The sequence below is a fragment of the Euprymna scolopes genome, chromosome 2 (genome assembly GCF_053919585.1).
Source record: "Euprymna scolopes isolate OS-2025 chromosome 2, ASM5391958v1, whole genome shotgun sequence".
NCBI lineage: Eukaryota > Metazoa > Mollusca > Cephalopoda > Sepiida > Sepiolidae > Euprymna > Euprymna scolopes.
In genome coordinates, this window is record NC_136483.1 from 4,943,100 (window position 1) to 4,960,008 (window position 16,909).

At 35.0% G+C, this 16,909-nt stretch overlaps 1 protein-coding gene across 1 annotated transcript in view; it reads right to left on the reverse strand.

Annotated features, from left to right (window-relative positions):
- Positions 1–16,909, reverse strand: part of LOC145241389 (CD109 antigen-like) — a 322,627-nt gene that overhangs the window by 287,429 nt on the left and 18,289 nt on the right. The window contains exon 2 of the mRNA XM_080104314.1: positions 3,816–3,896. Coding sequence (XP_079960440.1) covers positions 3,816–3,889 — 74 coding nt within the window. The 5' untranslated portion in view covers positions 3,890–3,896. The remainder of the gene's footprint in view (positions 1–3,815; positions 3,897–16,909) is intronic.

Consider the following 16,909-nt stretch of genomic DNA (forward strand, 5'->3'; position numbering starts at 1 on the left):
TCATTAGGAATTTGTTAACATTGGACTTGAAGACATCAAAGTTGTAGTCCGGAGGGAAGCAGGCATACGGAACAGAGTTCCACAGGCGTGCAGTTCTAAGAAAGAAGCTTTGTTCATGGAATCCGCGTTTTGATTTAGGCACAGATATAAAGTGGGGGAAATTTTTCACAGTGGATTCAGTTAGACGGGTGTTTTTCGTGAAAGATTGGCGAGGGGGGACCAGAGATTGGAGTTCAGACGAGCATCTGCCATGGAAATAACGATAAAACAAGGACAGGCTCGCAACGTCTCTTCTGTGGGAGAGAGGTTGCAGGGTAGAGAAAAGGGCATCCCCCACTAAGCCACAAAATCTATTTTGTACTCTGTCCAGGCAGGATAGGCTGTTTTTAGCAGCTCCTGCCCAGATATGGCAACAGTATTTCATCCTTGGACGTACTTGGCTTTTATATAGATAGAGAATTGCATCAGTAGTGAGATATCTTCTCGAGCGGTAGAAGGATCCCACCAGCTTTCCAGCGACCTTGGCAACAGACTTGATGTACGTGTTCCATTTCAGATCAGGAGTAAAGGTCAAACCCAGAAGCTTGTCAAAACACGGAGCCTCACCCAGACGAGAGCCATCCATCACAATTGATGCCAGCTGGGGATCAGAGCGTTGATGATGTAAGGATAGGAGTTTGGTTTTGGATGCATTAAAGGAAACCAGCCATTAGTAGGATTCCACAGAGATAAGGAAGGAATTATTTCATTTACTGCTCTAGAACTCCATTTGCCTGCAAACTGAACAAATCTTACTTTAACAATAGATGATGCAAATGGAAGTTCGCCATGGATTTGTTGTTTGGTCGGATAAAGCTTTCATGAGAGATTTTGTTGTCATGAAAAAGCGGCTACATGCACCATTCAGATGTGATTCGAATTTCATGGAATGTGCGCACGTTTGTATTGTCTGGAAACATGGTTCACATTACAGAGTAGAACAATAAAAGTGGTCTCCCTTAAGAAAACAACAATACAGCTTTATCTTTAAACTTTTTTTGAAAAAAAAATCAATCCAAGTAACTTAATTATGTAGTATCATTCACCGGCTCTATATGGGTCCGGAACTGGGAACATGTCTTTTCCACAAGCACTGGTGGAGCTCAGCGATTACTGGGCAGATGACGGTAATCAGGCTGGCTTTAGTGTTGTGGGAGATCATGTTAGTGATGTTCTCTACATGTAACCTAACGAAGTAGTCCAGCGGGTTCAGGTTGAGGGAGAAGTGAGGGGCAGTGAGAGAAAGTCGTAGCACTTCTGAAGCCAAGCCTGGGCCTCTTTGGATTTATGGGCCGGCGCCAAGTCCTGCTGCCACACCCAGGGTCTGCCAGCGGCCACCTGATTGCCTCAGAAGAACAGCACACTCTTCAACACATCCAGGTATACTTTGATGTTCACTGAAGCTGATTTCAAAGATGTGAGGTGGCATGATGTGGTCCTAACTTGAAACCATACCAAACACCATAACCATGGCCAGAAACTTCATTGAGCTATGTCTTCAAGCGTTGAACTGGATTTTCATTTTGAGAGTGCTAGTAATGGTCCTGTTGTCGGTAGAGAGCATGAGTTGTACAGCGGCGCATCTCCGATCTCGCTTGTTGAGCAAGATTGTGTCACTTTCAGACATGATAGAAGGTTGCTATCACTTTTGGGATTTGTACACAACTGGCTAACTACTAGATGGTATGCAATAAAAAAGAAACCCCGTTTATCATCAACGGAAATGGAATCATGTCGTCTTTACTTATGGCGGCAATTTTATTGTTCCACTCTATGTATACTAGCCGTTTCTAAAGACAAATTCTTAGAAGTATTTTTATTTCCACTTTACTTTTACCAAGTCAAGTTTTTTTTGCTTTTCTTTTAAGTAATCAGAGTTTAATTCATTAATTAATTAAAATTTCGCATATTTGTGAATGCGAGTCTCAAGGGAAGGAGTGAATTGGTTTTGTTTGAGTGAGCACTTGGTTTGGTCATATTTTTATTGACTGTTATATTATTTAATAATTTCAGTTTTAGGGTGAGAGATGTTTGACAATACCAGATATGTAACACAAATAGACTATCGTCCACAAACTCGAGAAAGCCCACCATAGATGTTTCTTTCCATGTGCAATATGACACTACAATCATTCCGATATTATGTTGATGATAAAGCAGTCGCTCTAAGTGCAACCAAAGAGTTGGGGCTTCTGTACTCTCAGTCGGAATACAGTAGTCAGACAAATTGTCAAACTGGTACCCTCAAATCCAAAAGTGACCCAGTCTAATTACGTGAATATATCTGAAATTTTGTTTGTTTGTGGTCGAGAACAAGATGAGTGGTGTTCCAATAGACATTTGTCTTGGAATGTACTTGTAGGGTTGCAATAAATGCGTCAACATTAAGGCAAAATTGGATGCTAGACTACGATATCCTCTTCTTTGTTAATTACTATCATCCTGTTTAGATTCTTCGGATTACTGTTCCCATCTTGAGTGAAAATTTCATGCGTCGCTCGATGTAATCTCCAACTTTCTTCAGGTCTATCTTGTTGAACTCGGGAATCCTTCTGTCAAATTTGAGAATCAAAGGCCTGTTGTGTAATGGATAAAGTATATGGTAAATTTCTGTTCTAAGTTACACTCTTCTAGAGGTTCAATCTTTAGTGCGGGCGATACTTAAAATACAATTGCGAATTACTTAGCACTTCTACATAGTCATGGCTGACGGGACAGGAGCATGCTACTCCTCCAGATTAAATTAAGTTTTGTTCGAAATTCGATGGCGATTTCTGAGTCCAACAGAAAGATTCCTGAGTTTAACAAGATACACCTGGAAAAAGTCGGAGGTTACATCGGTTGAAACGTTGTAAAAATAACACTCAGTGGTTTGAAGAATATAAACAATACAAATAATCATCTAAAAAATTCAGAAACACAACCCACATTTCGAGGGGCACATTTCATTAATGTATTTGCAAAAGAGACATAGGGGTACAATATTGCGGCGATTGAAAAGGGAGTGAAGTATTGTTGATAATACAAAACCTATTGGATCAAAGACTCTTTTCTTGAACGACTTACCCGACTTGAGGTGTTACAGAGACGCCAAGAGGCTGGCTTTCCTGAGTCAAACCTTGACAGAAAAGGCGGTGTGAAACCCCGCAGTTGATGATTCCTTTCCCGACCTCATCCTCGACAACTCAGTTGAGACTCGTCACAGGCCATGGTGTGACAAGCAGTTGATCAGAGCATGTAGAGTCGCGCTCAGGAAGCTCCCAGCGACCTTTCACAGCTTTTGAGAAAAGGACTGTATAGAAAATTTGTCAGGGAGATTGCCGACGACCTACTTGTTGAGCGTTTGCAGTTGTTAAAAGAAGAGATCCCTTCCCACTGGGCCTAGGCACCAGGTTTGAGTCATCTCAATAACTTTGAGTTTTCCTTGATCTCGCGATTGGTCCAAAATATTTTACCCCTAAATGCTATACAACACAGTGTTTGACTAGTGGAGTCGCCCAGGTGTTCCCATTGCAAACTTTTTATTTTTGTCTTAATCCAGATAGACATTGTTTCGGGGGGAAAGGATTTGATTTTCTCCAGATTGTAAACCGACGTTGTATCTAACGTTAAGTAGGGGTTGAAATAGAAGAACCCAATCAGATTAAACCGAAATGTGCATGAATAGAGAAATATTGTTACCAAATTGCATGTTCTTGGGTTTAATAGTTTAAACGTGGTTAATGGTCATATGTGGAGACACTTTCCTGAGATTAGAAATACATTAAAATACTTACTTTTTTGGTCTAATATCTGCATCGCAAAAGAGTGGTGCAAATGCAACAAAGAGAGACAAAACCAGGAGCTTCATTTTGCAACTGGAAGAGAAAGAATGAATGGAAATCAGTTAACAAATAAAATTATCTTGTCGGATTTTAAATGTGCGATCTAAACCGGAAAAGAGAACTATGCTTCTGACTAACCTGTGCTTATTTTTTTATTGCTTTTTTTATTGACAATATAATTTTATTGACAATATAATTCTTAGTACACCCTGGATGGATGGCAAAATCTAAAAATAAAAATCAGCTTACTTCAAAATTTGAAAAAAACTTTCAAGACTTTCAATAGATTTAAGATTCTACTTAATACTTCTTTTAACAAATATTTTTTCCTTAAGATGGCACTGATAATCTGAAATTTGCCGTTGAAGCAAATAGTTTATAATTGAAAACTTTTCGATTTTGATGTAGCTAAAGGTCACATTATTTGTAAACGGTATTACTAATATCTTAGACTGAAGAATATATCAACAGATTTATTTTTCTTGACAACTACAATCTTATTTCGTTTTCTGTATAAGTTTAATAATGTGCATAGAAAAATCAAACAAACGAAATGACTTCACTGCATCCCGGGCAACATCGTACGATACAAGTAGTGTAACATTTTAAATGTTAAATGAGAGGAAAAACATGGTTGTTTACGTAGGCGTGTACTTTTGCACATGCACGCTCCTGCCAGTGAGCAATCAACAATACAAAGTCTTTTTACATACGTGCGTGTTCGTTGGTCTTACATTCTCTTTACATTGTCAGATGCATGTCGCCTGTCAAGCTTCCTGACTGAGTTTTTAAAAATCCTTTTTCTCCTCAATATGATGGCATCAATATATGCCTCTCCAACAACCGATATCCATGGCAACTCCCGAGCTGAGACTTCTTCCTTCAAATTCCTTGGCACAGGAAATATGAACTGGAATAAATATATTGAGACATTGCGAAGACTGTTGCAAGGAAGTTGCGCTCTCTCTATCATGCTAGAAAACTAATCACACCTGAGGTATCCTATACCTCTACAAGGCCACCATTCGCCCATGCATGGAGTATTGTTGCCATATCTGGGCTGGTGCATCTACCAGTCCTCTCTTCTTCTTGGAAGGGTCCAAAAAATTCTTCATTCTAATAGGTCCCACTTTGTTAACTATGTTCCAACCCCTGTCTCATCGCCACAACGTTGCATCCAAATCAACTTCACACCCCTTCACCTTTGAGGTCCCTAAATGCCAGAAAGCTTTCTTTTTTTTTTTTTTTTTTACACGGTGGTCACCACTTATCAAGGCCCGGAAGCCACTCAGGGATAAGGGTTATTGCAAGTACAGTACGTTAGTGTGGAGATTTAATTAAGTGTTTACTTAAGGGGGCGGTTCATTAGGAATTTGTTAACGTTCGACTTGAAGACATCCAGTTTGTAGTCAGTTGGGAAGCAGGCACACGGAACAGAGTTACACAAGCGTGCAGTTCTAAAAAAGAAGCTTTGTTGATGGAATTTTTTGATTTAGGCACAGATAAAGAGTGGGGAAAATTTTTGACAGTGGATTCAGCTAGACGGGCGTTTTTCGTAAAAGATTGGCGAGTGGGAACCAGAGATTGGAGTTCATAGTTCAGTTCTAATAGTTTCTTCCCTCGAACAGCTAGACCTTGTAATTCTCTTCCTGTTACCTACTTCCCTTGCTGCACTGATATGCAGAAGTTTAAATGTAACATAAACCAATATCTTGTTAATCTTTCTTATGCATCGTCCCAGTTAGTAACCTGTGACGTCCTTGTTTAAGATGAAGGTGAGTTAAAAAAAAAATCTCGTATCGTTATATTGGTCCCTCTGCATTTCTAGCGCGTTTTGTCTAGAGTATAAACGTTTTATCAATCATGCCACCTGTAGCTGGATACATTTCAGCTTAGCACCAGGTTATCCTAACAAGTACTAATGTGACCCTCACCAAAATTCATACTAGTTAACTTAATTGTTACTTACTGGCATAGATTCCAATGTATAACAGTAATAATAAAATAAAAACAGGTTAAGGGGTTGAAAAGGAGTAATATATTTTCTTGTCTTCCATTAATTCTATTCATTCCCAATAATAGGATATTTTACGAATTTTTTGACATGAGGTTAAAAATTTGTTAACGTTGGAGTTGAAAATGACCATGATGTAGTCAACAGGAAAACAGCCCCATGATATTGTGTTCCACAGACGGAGAACCCTTGAAAAGAAATTTGCTCATGGGTGTTCTGTTTACACAGAGCAAGAAAAATTTATATACAATGGTTGTAGCTAAATGAGTTTTTGATGTGAATGTTTTATTTTAAGGAACCAGAAATTGGAGCTCAGTCGAGCACTTACCATGATAAAAACGATAGAGAAGAGTAAAAATATTGATGAAATCAAGGCATAGCAATATCACCAGGATTAAAACCCTTTGGAGGCTGGTATATTAAAGTTAGGATAGTACTGCTGTAGCTATCCTCTTTTTCTAGGAATACAGAATAACGAAGTCAATCTTGCAGTAGGGTCGTTTTTATGGTGGATGACATTTTAAATTGGGTTATTTTGAGCTTGCATTTTATCGACTCAGCCCCAATTTCTGGCTATTTAAGTGAAATATTCACAGCAAAATTTCATCTCGCTACAACTATTGTATAAAACTTTTTCTTCTTCTGTGTATCTGAAGCATTTATAAATAATATATATACATATATATAGTTTTACCAAAAACCAAGACATCATAAAATGGGTTGATAGCAATAAATAGTGTATTTCATACCAAAATATACTTTTTGTTGCTATCAATCCATTCTTTGATGTCTTGGTTTTCGTTAAAACAATATATGAATGCGCAATTATGAAATACGATAATTTTGTAACTTACAGTTTAAGTCATTTATTTTTGGCTTAAAATTTATTGGTATATAAACAATTACTGAATCTTCAATTATATACACCCAGTAAAATTCGGAATACTACAAATAAGACTATATATATATATATATATATATATATATATATATATATATATTGATATTTATATTCAGTATCAGGAAATAATTCACACCCCTGTCAGGGTAGCTACACGTGTAATTTTGAGGCAAGTGTTGCACAATCTCCAACCACACATTTCCTGAATCGGTGCTGATTATGCCATATATACACACACATATATATATAATTATATTTAAAAAATAATATATATATATTATTTTTTAAATATAATTATCCACTGACACTTTTTTCGTCGTCTACGACTCATCAGAGTGTCTGAATCGAGCGAGATTCGAAATCAGGACCCCATGATAAGGAGCCTAAACCTCTACCACGGGACCACCTCGCTTGACTACTGAATGTATCGCGTTTTATTTGTTTTTGTTAGCGACACTCTTTGAATGAATTCAATTAATTATACGAAAGTGCATTTTTACCTAAATGCTAGTTGGGAATAATTTTCCCTTTGACCAATTTGGTACCCCCTTAATGGGCATATATATATTATTTTTAAAATATAATTATTCATTGACACTTTTTTCGTCGTCTACGACTCATCAGAGTGGCTGAATCTAGCGAGATTCGAAATCAGGACCCCATGATAAGAAGCCTAAACCTCTACCACGGGACTACCTCGCTCGACTACTGAATGTATCGCGTTTTTATGTAGATGTTTTTATTTGTTTTTGTTAGCGACACTCTTTGAACGAATTCAATTATTTATACGAAAGTTCATTTTTACATATATATATATATATATATATATATATATATATATATATATATATATATATATATATATAAGCATGTCTGATTAAATATGACCAAGTTTTCTTTTTTTAAACTTTTCTTGTAATTTTCTGAGAAAGACGAGGAATTATTTACTCTCCGTTAGTAAAGTGTGTATTGTGACACTAAGTGATCTTGTCTCAGTCATTTCTTGATCAGGTAACTCGTTAGTGTTTATTGAAATTCACAGATAACAAAGTCTTGAAAGAATTTCAGTCAATAAATCCAGTACCAGTTCAATAGAAGAAGGATAAAATATGTAAGATATTTTATCTCACCTGTTTTTGCTCCAAGACAGTGGCAAAAATGAACAACAGCAATTACAACAAAACATACCTCTTAAATTCGATCTAATTTTATTCGTTTTTCGTTGCCAAAAGGAAATGCCGACAGGTCGATAATTCTGACCATAAAAAGTCTCTAATAATAACATAGCATAATCATTTAGGCTTTAAAATAAAGTTTTAAAGAGACGAAATGTAGAGGCGCCCAAATGCCTCATTTACATAGAGAGTTGAGTTCCATGATCCTTTTTCTTCGGCTGCATGTCTGCAACTGCTTGAAAAGGGAAAGGCAATAAAAAAAAAACGCCAAGTTCATCGCTAGCGGTTAAAAACATCGACTAATTTGATTGGTCTAAACAAAGACAGTGAGTGGCCAAATCAGCTAATGAGGGGCTTGTTTATAATTGTAGAATGTCTACCAAACAAGCATGAAAAAAAACCTGGAGCAACAGACATAATCCATTACAATGTTTCTTAAACTCATCGATTTAAGTTTGCAATATGACAACAATTACGTCGACAAGAAGCAAACGGTGTCGTTCATTAATCAGAAACGATTTACTTTGTCCGTCAGAGATATTAACTGATAAAGACTCAGTCTATACTTGTTTTATTAGTATTGCTTAGAGTAATTTAAATCTGTGTTTGCAATTATTTTTGTGAATAATTTTTAGTATTAGTACTTAATTTCGGCTGACAGTGGGTATTTATTGGTAACTATGGTATCACATTGAATAGCATTCGTTTCTGATAGGTGATATGTGAGTCGTTTCTCTCTACATATATATATTTCTCTCTCTCTCTCTCTCTCTCTCTCTCTCTCTTTCTCTCATATATATATATATATATATATATATATATAATATATATATATATATATATATATATCATTTAGCTAGTTTTTTTTTTAATTATTTATTTTCAAAATGCATATGTAGCGCTAATAGAAGTAGAAATTATATAAACACAAGAAAAACCTTACACGGATTGACGAGACGAATAACATTGTCGAAAGGTTTTTACTGATACTTATAAAATTTTAATTATATATATATATATATATATATATATATATATATATATATATATATATATATATATATATATATGCTATCAAAATACCCATCGTTGACTAGGTTCAAAAACAGCCTACAGAAAATGGACTCTGATTTATGAAAGTATGATAGGTTATGAAAAGGAAGGGTTGTTAAGAGATAGCTTCGAATTTTGGGGTATCAAAACCAAAGCAAAATATGACGAAAGTTAAAATAAAATAGATAAACCCCATAATTTATTATACCATACCTGTTCACACTGAAATGCTTATCACAATATTCTGCGGATCTATATTAAAAAAACCTTGTTAAACTTTGTGACATATTTCCATTCTATGGAGGTCAGGTGCGAACGGACACCCCATAATTTTATTATACCATATTTCTTCAAACTGAAACATAATTATCAAAGTATACTTACGCAGATAGATATGAAAAGTCTTTATTAAAGTTTGTGCCTATTTCTATTCCATGGAGGCCAGGCGCGAACGCAGACCCCACAATTTTATTATACCATCCCTATTTAAGTTAAAACATACTTATCAAAGTATTCTTATGTACATCTATATCAAAAACACTTGTAAACTTTTTTTTTAATTTTTAAATGTTTTATTTCCATTCTTTGTGGATCAGGCGCGAACGCAGACCCCAGAATTTTAATTAACCACCGTTCTGCCAGATCAAACATACCCATTCCTGTGTCTCGATACATCTTCTATCATTATATGTAATCAGTTTTTTAAAATAGTCAACCATATAGGAGCCTATTCGTGACCACACACACACACACACACACACACACACACACACACACATACATTCAGCTTTATATTATAGATATATATATATGCATAAAAGGAAATAAATTAATTGCGGCATCTCCCGTAGACGTCAGGTTGTTATTTGTCATTATTCTGTCGCCATTTGACAATAAATATGTCCACGTTCGTTGAAATGCAACGTGGACGTGCCAGAGAAAGAATTCAACTGTGGCCACCTGTTGCGTGTCCGGCTGTTAACACGTTTTAGCAGCCAGTGCCAGGCCACAGATGGAATCAAACGGTAGTTGCAATTGTTGCAAAATCCGTCTATCATTGACAGCAAAAAAAGAAGTGAACTATCACAGACTGCATTGCAAAAGAAACAAAGGTTCTTCGGCCTTTAAAACCTTACCCATTATCTCACTCACTACATTATATATATATATATATATATATATATATATATATATATATATATATATATATATATATATAGTCATCTAGAGACAAACTGCTTCGCTTTATCACAGCTTTTCAGTGTGGCTAGACCAGCACCCATCAAGTTGATAGTCAGTAGCTCTACCTATTAGGCCAATGACACAATATCTAAAAATGCTTTATAGAATTATTAACTGCCATATATATATATGTGTGTGTGTGTGTGTGTGTGTGTGTGTGTGTGTGTGTGTGTGTGTGCGTGCGTATAATTATGTCATGTATGTACGTACACATATAGTATCATAAGATGATATAAGATATTACATATATTACATTATATATATATATATATATATATATATATATATATATATATATATATACATAAGAGATAATTTTATAAATATTAATTCTTTAATATTTATAATATACTTTAATTTTACCATCTTGGATCATTTTGGTAAATTTAATTGTAATTTTTATTTTTATTTTATATACATATATATATACACATATATATATACATATATATATATACACACATATATACATATATATACACATATATACATATATATATATATATATATGTATATATATATATATATATATGTAGTATGTGTATTATAAAAACATTATTGGTTACATACATTGTTCATGGAATATCACTTACTTGATATATATATGTATATATATATATATATATATATATATATATATATATATATATATATATAATAAATTCCACAGCCAAACAACGTCGCAGCTCACAAGAGCCATGACAGTCAACGAACCGGAAGTCCAAGACTCGAGTTTCGCCCTCATTTGGGCTCATCAGTTAGACACATCCGAGCTCAGTGTTCGAAACTGATGAGCCCAAATGAGGGCGAAACTCGAGTCTTGGACTTCCGGTTCGTTGACTGTCATGGCTCTTGTGAGCTGCGACGTTGTTTGGCTGTGGAATTTATTATACAATCTCTTACATTCTGAAAATCATATATATATATATATATATATATATATATATATATATATATATATATATATAGTATGTTTATTATAAAAACATACATTTTTCATGGAATCTCACTTTAGAGAGCCCCACCTCATCAGACCGAAAGAAAAGGAAGCGATTCACTTATATTATCAGGTCATATGGTATCACTAAAAGAATACATAATGTAATTAAATCCTTTTTAGATAAGAGAAAAATCCAGGTCGTCCTCGCCAGTCGTACATCTAACCAATATGACATTAATTCGTGAGTGCCTCAAGGGTCTATCCTGGGACCTTTATTATTCCCGATATTCATAAATGACCTCCCTGATAAAATTGTTTCCGGGATTCTGCTTTCCCAACTGTACTGACATGCAGAAGTTTAAGTGTAATGTGAACAAAAATCTTGCTACTCATCTCCCTTCATAATACCCCTGCAACTTATGTCCCGATAATAGCCCCTACTTCAAAGTGGCACTGTGCCTTTTTTGGAGTGAAAATTGAATGATAATAAAAAAATATATAACTGAGCTGTCCTCCATTGAGTACTCTTTAATAAGTTTAATGGGGAATAACTCTTTAATAAAACACGGCTTTCAGTGAATCTATATCTAGGAAACCAAAGTATACAACGATTACACACACACACACACACACACACACACACACACACACACACACACATATATATATATATTGCCTGTCTAGCCGCACTGATGAGCTGTGAAACAGCGAAACAGTACTGTATGTGGATGGGTATATAAATATAATTATTATAGTAAAAAAATAATTATATATATATATATATATATATATATATATATATATAATGGTTGTATATAAAGAATGTATGTAAAAGACTATATATATATATATATATATATATATATATATATATATATGATACTATGTAGGGAGTTGAGCAGCAAGATATCTGTTTACATTACACTTGAATTTCTGTATGTCAGCACAGTCGGGAAAGCAAGGACCCGGAAATAAATTCAAAAGTATAGCAATAACCTATTAGAGTAGAAGGCTGGCATCTAGGGATCTCTACTGTGTAGGGGTGGGATTTTGTTGCTTGTCGGGTTTATCGATGATGAAGTACAAGGGCTTGCAGTTCGTTAGAGCACCTGCCATTAAAATACTTATTCAATTCAACAGTGCTCAACCGTTAAATAGATATGAGGCATGTGCATGTATTTATATATTTGCATGCATAGGATTCATATTAATTAATCGATTATCGTAAAGTTCGTAGCATAGATAGTTGGTGTGAGGAATCGTAATGTAGGCTATATTTTATTTTATTAAATTTTATGCCAAAAGCGAAAAAGTGAATGAAGGCTTTTCGTGAAAATTCAAATTTATTGTGAAATGTTGGCAATTGTTCTTCCGCATTTATTTCTAAATATTCTCTGAACTTCTGTGTCTTTGAAATATTTTAACTGGGCATAATATTAATAAATCAAAATCACACGAAATTTGATCCATTGTCATTAGTAGGAATATTTTTATCATTGTTTGGACTCTCGAGTATATGTCCGATACATTTAGACACAGTTAATGAACCGAGAACCAGATCACTCTATATAAAAACATATAAGATATAAACGGATACACACTCGAGTCAAAACAATGAAAAGAATATGCTGTTGTCTTAGCTCTAGTCATTAGACACTAATAAATGAAAATTCCCTAAGTTTCACTTTCTTCTTAACACTCCCTTAAGCTTAAACCTTAAACTTTTAGACATTTTTAAAATGTGAATAAGGTTTCTTGCCATGAGGTTTAGTATGGTTATATATTGATTTAATCTTCGTTGGTAGGAATTTATTTTTATTTATTACAGAATGTATAAAATATAGTTATTTAAAAATACGTGTTTCGTTGTCTCTACGACTCCTCAGTGTGACAAGGTGTAATGAGATTTTTAATTCTGATCCCAGCACTCGACGTCTGATGCTTCACTGATTCAGTTAACGAAACTGCTACTGGTAATGGGGAAATATATCGTATTTAAATGAATTTGTTTACATTTTTGCAGTACTCAATCCTTTTCCATGGAATACTATTCCTTTTATGCCAAGTGAAAATTATTTCCTTCACCAGAGTGTTCTATACGTTTTCCGTCATCTTTACAATTGAAGTTGTCTGAGTTTCGGAATTTGTGATGAATATTCCCTGCTTCCTTTGTTGCAGCTCGTCTAACTTGTTGGTTTAGTGGTCTCCATCAATTTGCTGTTTTGATATCTAACTATAATACAGCTTTCTATTCCAGTAGCTTCTTTCCAAGAACTACTGACTTCTAAAGCTCTTCTGCTAACTGTTTTCTCCTACCTACAGTCTAAGTTTTTTTAAAGGCTACGGTCACTACTAGGTCTCTTCTCTCTTTGCGATGATCACCATTCGTTCTTTGCAGCTCCTTACACAAAGTGGCTTCATGTTTTGTCTGGAATGATTTCCATAAATAATTGAATAACGTTTTAATACAAGATATATATTTAATTAAATTTCGTCCAGAATTTATGGTAAATATAAAAAAAAGAACAATTATATTTAGAATTGATTTTAATATTTAATCTTTACCTATATTTATTTTTAAAGAAGGAAGAGCTAACTAGATACCGTTGAAGTCCTTCCACTATCACTCATTAAAAAAATACTGTGCTAAATAGCGATATTTGGTCTCGTTTTTTTTCTTGTCACGCGTGTTTTAATTGATTAATGTCGACTAAATTGTTATAGTTTGATAACTAGTGTCTGACAAAATAAAATTAAAAGATCTACGTAAAATTTGAAGAAAAAGCGATTCATTGTTTGAAATGTATGTCATTTATAAAAGATTGTCACTTTTTTGTTTTGTTTAGTTTTGTTCTTTTATGAAATACAAGTTATTTCGATAAATATCACACTTTTCATAATGAACGGTAAGGTGTCTTATGCCTGCCTAATTCCAGAATTCAACTGCACTAGAACGGATCCTGCCATTATAATTGAATGCGCTTGCATACGCGATCACGATGGCGGATTTAATCTTTTCCGCGCCCCCATTCGTATCTGTACTCAGTTGTGTCCAATTCTTAACGTAACAACTGCATCTAGATGAGATGTTAGACGAGTTTTCTCCTAGCTCAACTGGTTAAGTATCGTAGTACGAAAAATGTTTTGCCACAACCAAAAAAGCATATTTTTCCTGATAGATCACATAACTATGGAATAGTTTCCGACCCAAACATGGTTCATCATGATCGATGAAAAAGTATGCAGATTCAACAGCTCTGTTGAATTTCAAAAATGAGGTTTGTATTCTTATAAATGATTTGAGTCTAATTATGGTAAAAGATTGCATGCGGAAGTTTCATGAAAGAAGACGATGTTTATGTACAACAGAATTGGGTAAATATTATCACTGAATTGTCCATTGAAGTATGCGTAGACGAAAGAGAGCGCACGGCTCTAGTACACTCCGGACATATACAGAGGGTGATCGACAATCCATTGTGTCGCTTTTGCAAACCAAAGGAAGTGAAAGTATTGATCACCGATGGAAAACCGAATCAAATTGGATGTCGGACAGGTTAATCCCATAAATATAAAACCCCGAGTTGATGATGGACGTTTGTTGGGTTATTTATTGAGATCGACATGATCAAACAACCTAACTGATCCAGATGAAATGTACTTTTAAACATGGCGAGTTGCGACACCATTTCGAGGGCTTGAGCCCGACTTCAGTGTCACGTTGAATAAAAGCAGAAAGTATGAACTGCATTAGGGACGCATGTGAGAAAGAACTCTTGCTATGGCAGTATAACGGGTGGTTGTTGAACTTGTCGCTTTCAAGAGCACAAGCAAATGCTTCGACTGTTGTTCGACCATTAGAACTGAACAAATTTGTGGAAGCATTTACTGCCAACGTGGAATTTTGCACAGAAAAATTTACAGCGTGACTGATCAATGAAATTAAACGATTGTGTTTATGACTAAATGCGCCATAAAAGCTTTCATCGACGCAATAAAACTTTAAGATCATGTGGTCAAGAGTTCCACGTTGACACTTGCATCCATGGGAGTTTGAAACACATATGACGTCATGTTTCATATTATTGCCTAGTTTGTAAAAGCGCACAACTATTGTAAAACAACGGAACTCTTCGATGGAACATAGAGAGCTGAAAGTTTTAAACGTACTTAACTGTAAACGTACGTTTTCTCTTAACAGGAACTTGTGGGTCATTTCCCTGCGTGCGGCTGAGTAATAAGATGGGATGATAGAGACCAGATATGATATTCCCTGTGAAATGTTAACAGAAACGATGACATAAGTACATGAGAGTGAACCTTGTGTATAGTTAACGATGAGTTGAAAGTATCTGTGTATATGCAAATTCTGCAAATTTTGTTAGTATGGAGTGAAATTTGAAGTAAATGGAAGCATTGTCGAAGATATTTGTTAGTTACATATAACCATCTTTTGACAAGCTTCTGGGATTGACCTTTACTCCTGATCTGAAATGGAACACGTACATCAAGTCTGTTGCCAAGGTCGCTGGAAAAATGGTAGGATCCTTCTACCACTCGAGAAGATATATCACTGCTATATAAAAGCCAAGTACATCCAAGGATGGAGTACTGCTGCCAGATCTGGGCAGGAGCTGCTAAAAGCAGCCTATCCTGCCTTGACAGAGTACAAAATAGACTTCGTGGTTTAGTGTGGGATGCCCTCTTTTCTTCCTTGCAACCTCTCTCCCACAAAAGAGACGTTGCGAGCCTGTCTTTGTTTTATCATTATTTCCATGGCAAGTGCTCGTCTGAGCTCCAATCTCTGGTCCCCCCTCGCCAATATTTCACGAGAAACACCCGTCTAGCTGAAACCACTATCAATAATTTTCCCCACTCTTTATCTGTGCCTAACTCAAAACGTAGATTCTATGAACAAAGCTTCTTTCTTAGAAGTGCACGTCTGTGGAACTTTCTTCCATTTGCCTGTTTCCCACCTGATTACAACTTGGATGTCTTCAAGACCAACATAAACAAATTTCTGATAAACCGCTTCCAAAGTAAGACACTTTATCAAATCTCCATTACTAACGATTACTACGATATTATCCCATTGATTACTGTACACGAAATAACCCTTATCCCCGAGTGGTTTCCGGGCCTTGATACGTGGTGACTACCATGTAAAAAAAATCAAAGGCTGCAGCATTTAAAAGCATCATCTGGCCATTCAATAGTAGGAAAGAGTATTTCATTTGATTTTAAATCTTACTTATTATAGGTTATTCCTGAAAACATTTTTTTAAAAATTAATGCATTTATGCCGCCATATTTTATTTTATCCTAACTATATTTCTAAAGTTTCACGTATTTCATTTGTAAAGAAAAAGAACAATAATTCAGACTCTAAACCATCGGCAAACTATTGATGATGGAAACCTAAGTTTAATAATATTAGATTTACAAATGATAATATAACAATTAAAAGGAGAAATCCGAAACTAAATAAGACAGCAACAATTACAAGATGGCGTACAAACGTATTGTCAACAAACCTTTATCGTTGTGAAAATTATCCTTAATAAAATAAAAATGTACGAATATCCATGTTTATAAAAATCTGACACATTGAAAAGTGTAATCGGATATTCTTTAATTTAACTGACTGTTACTCAAATAAAATATTCCTTATGTTAGTTTAAAGCTTGTGGTGATCGTTATAATTTAAATTCTATTCGGCCA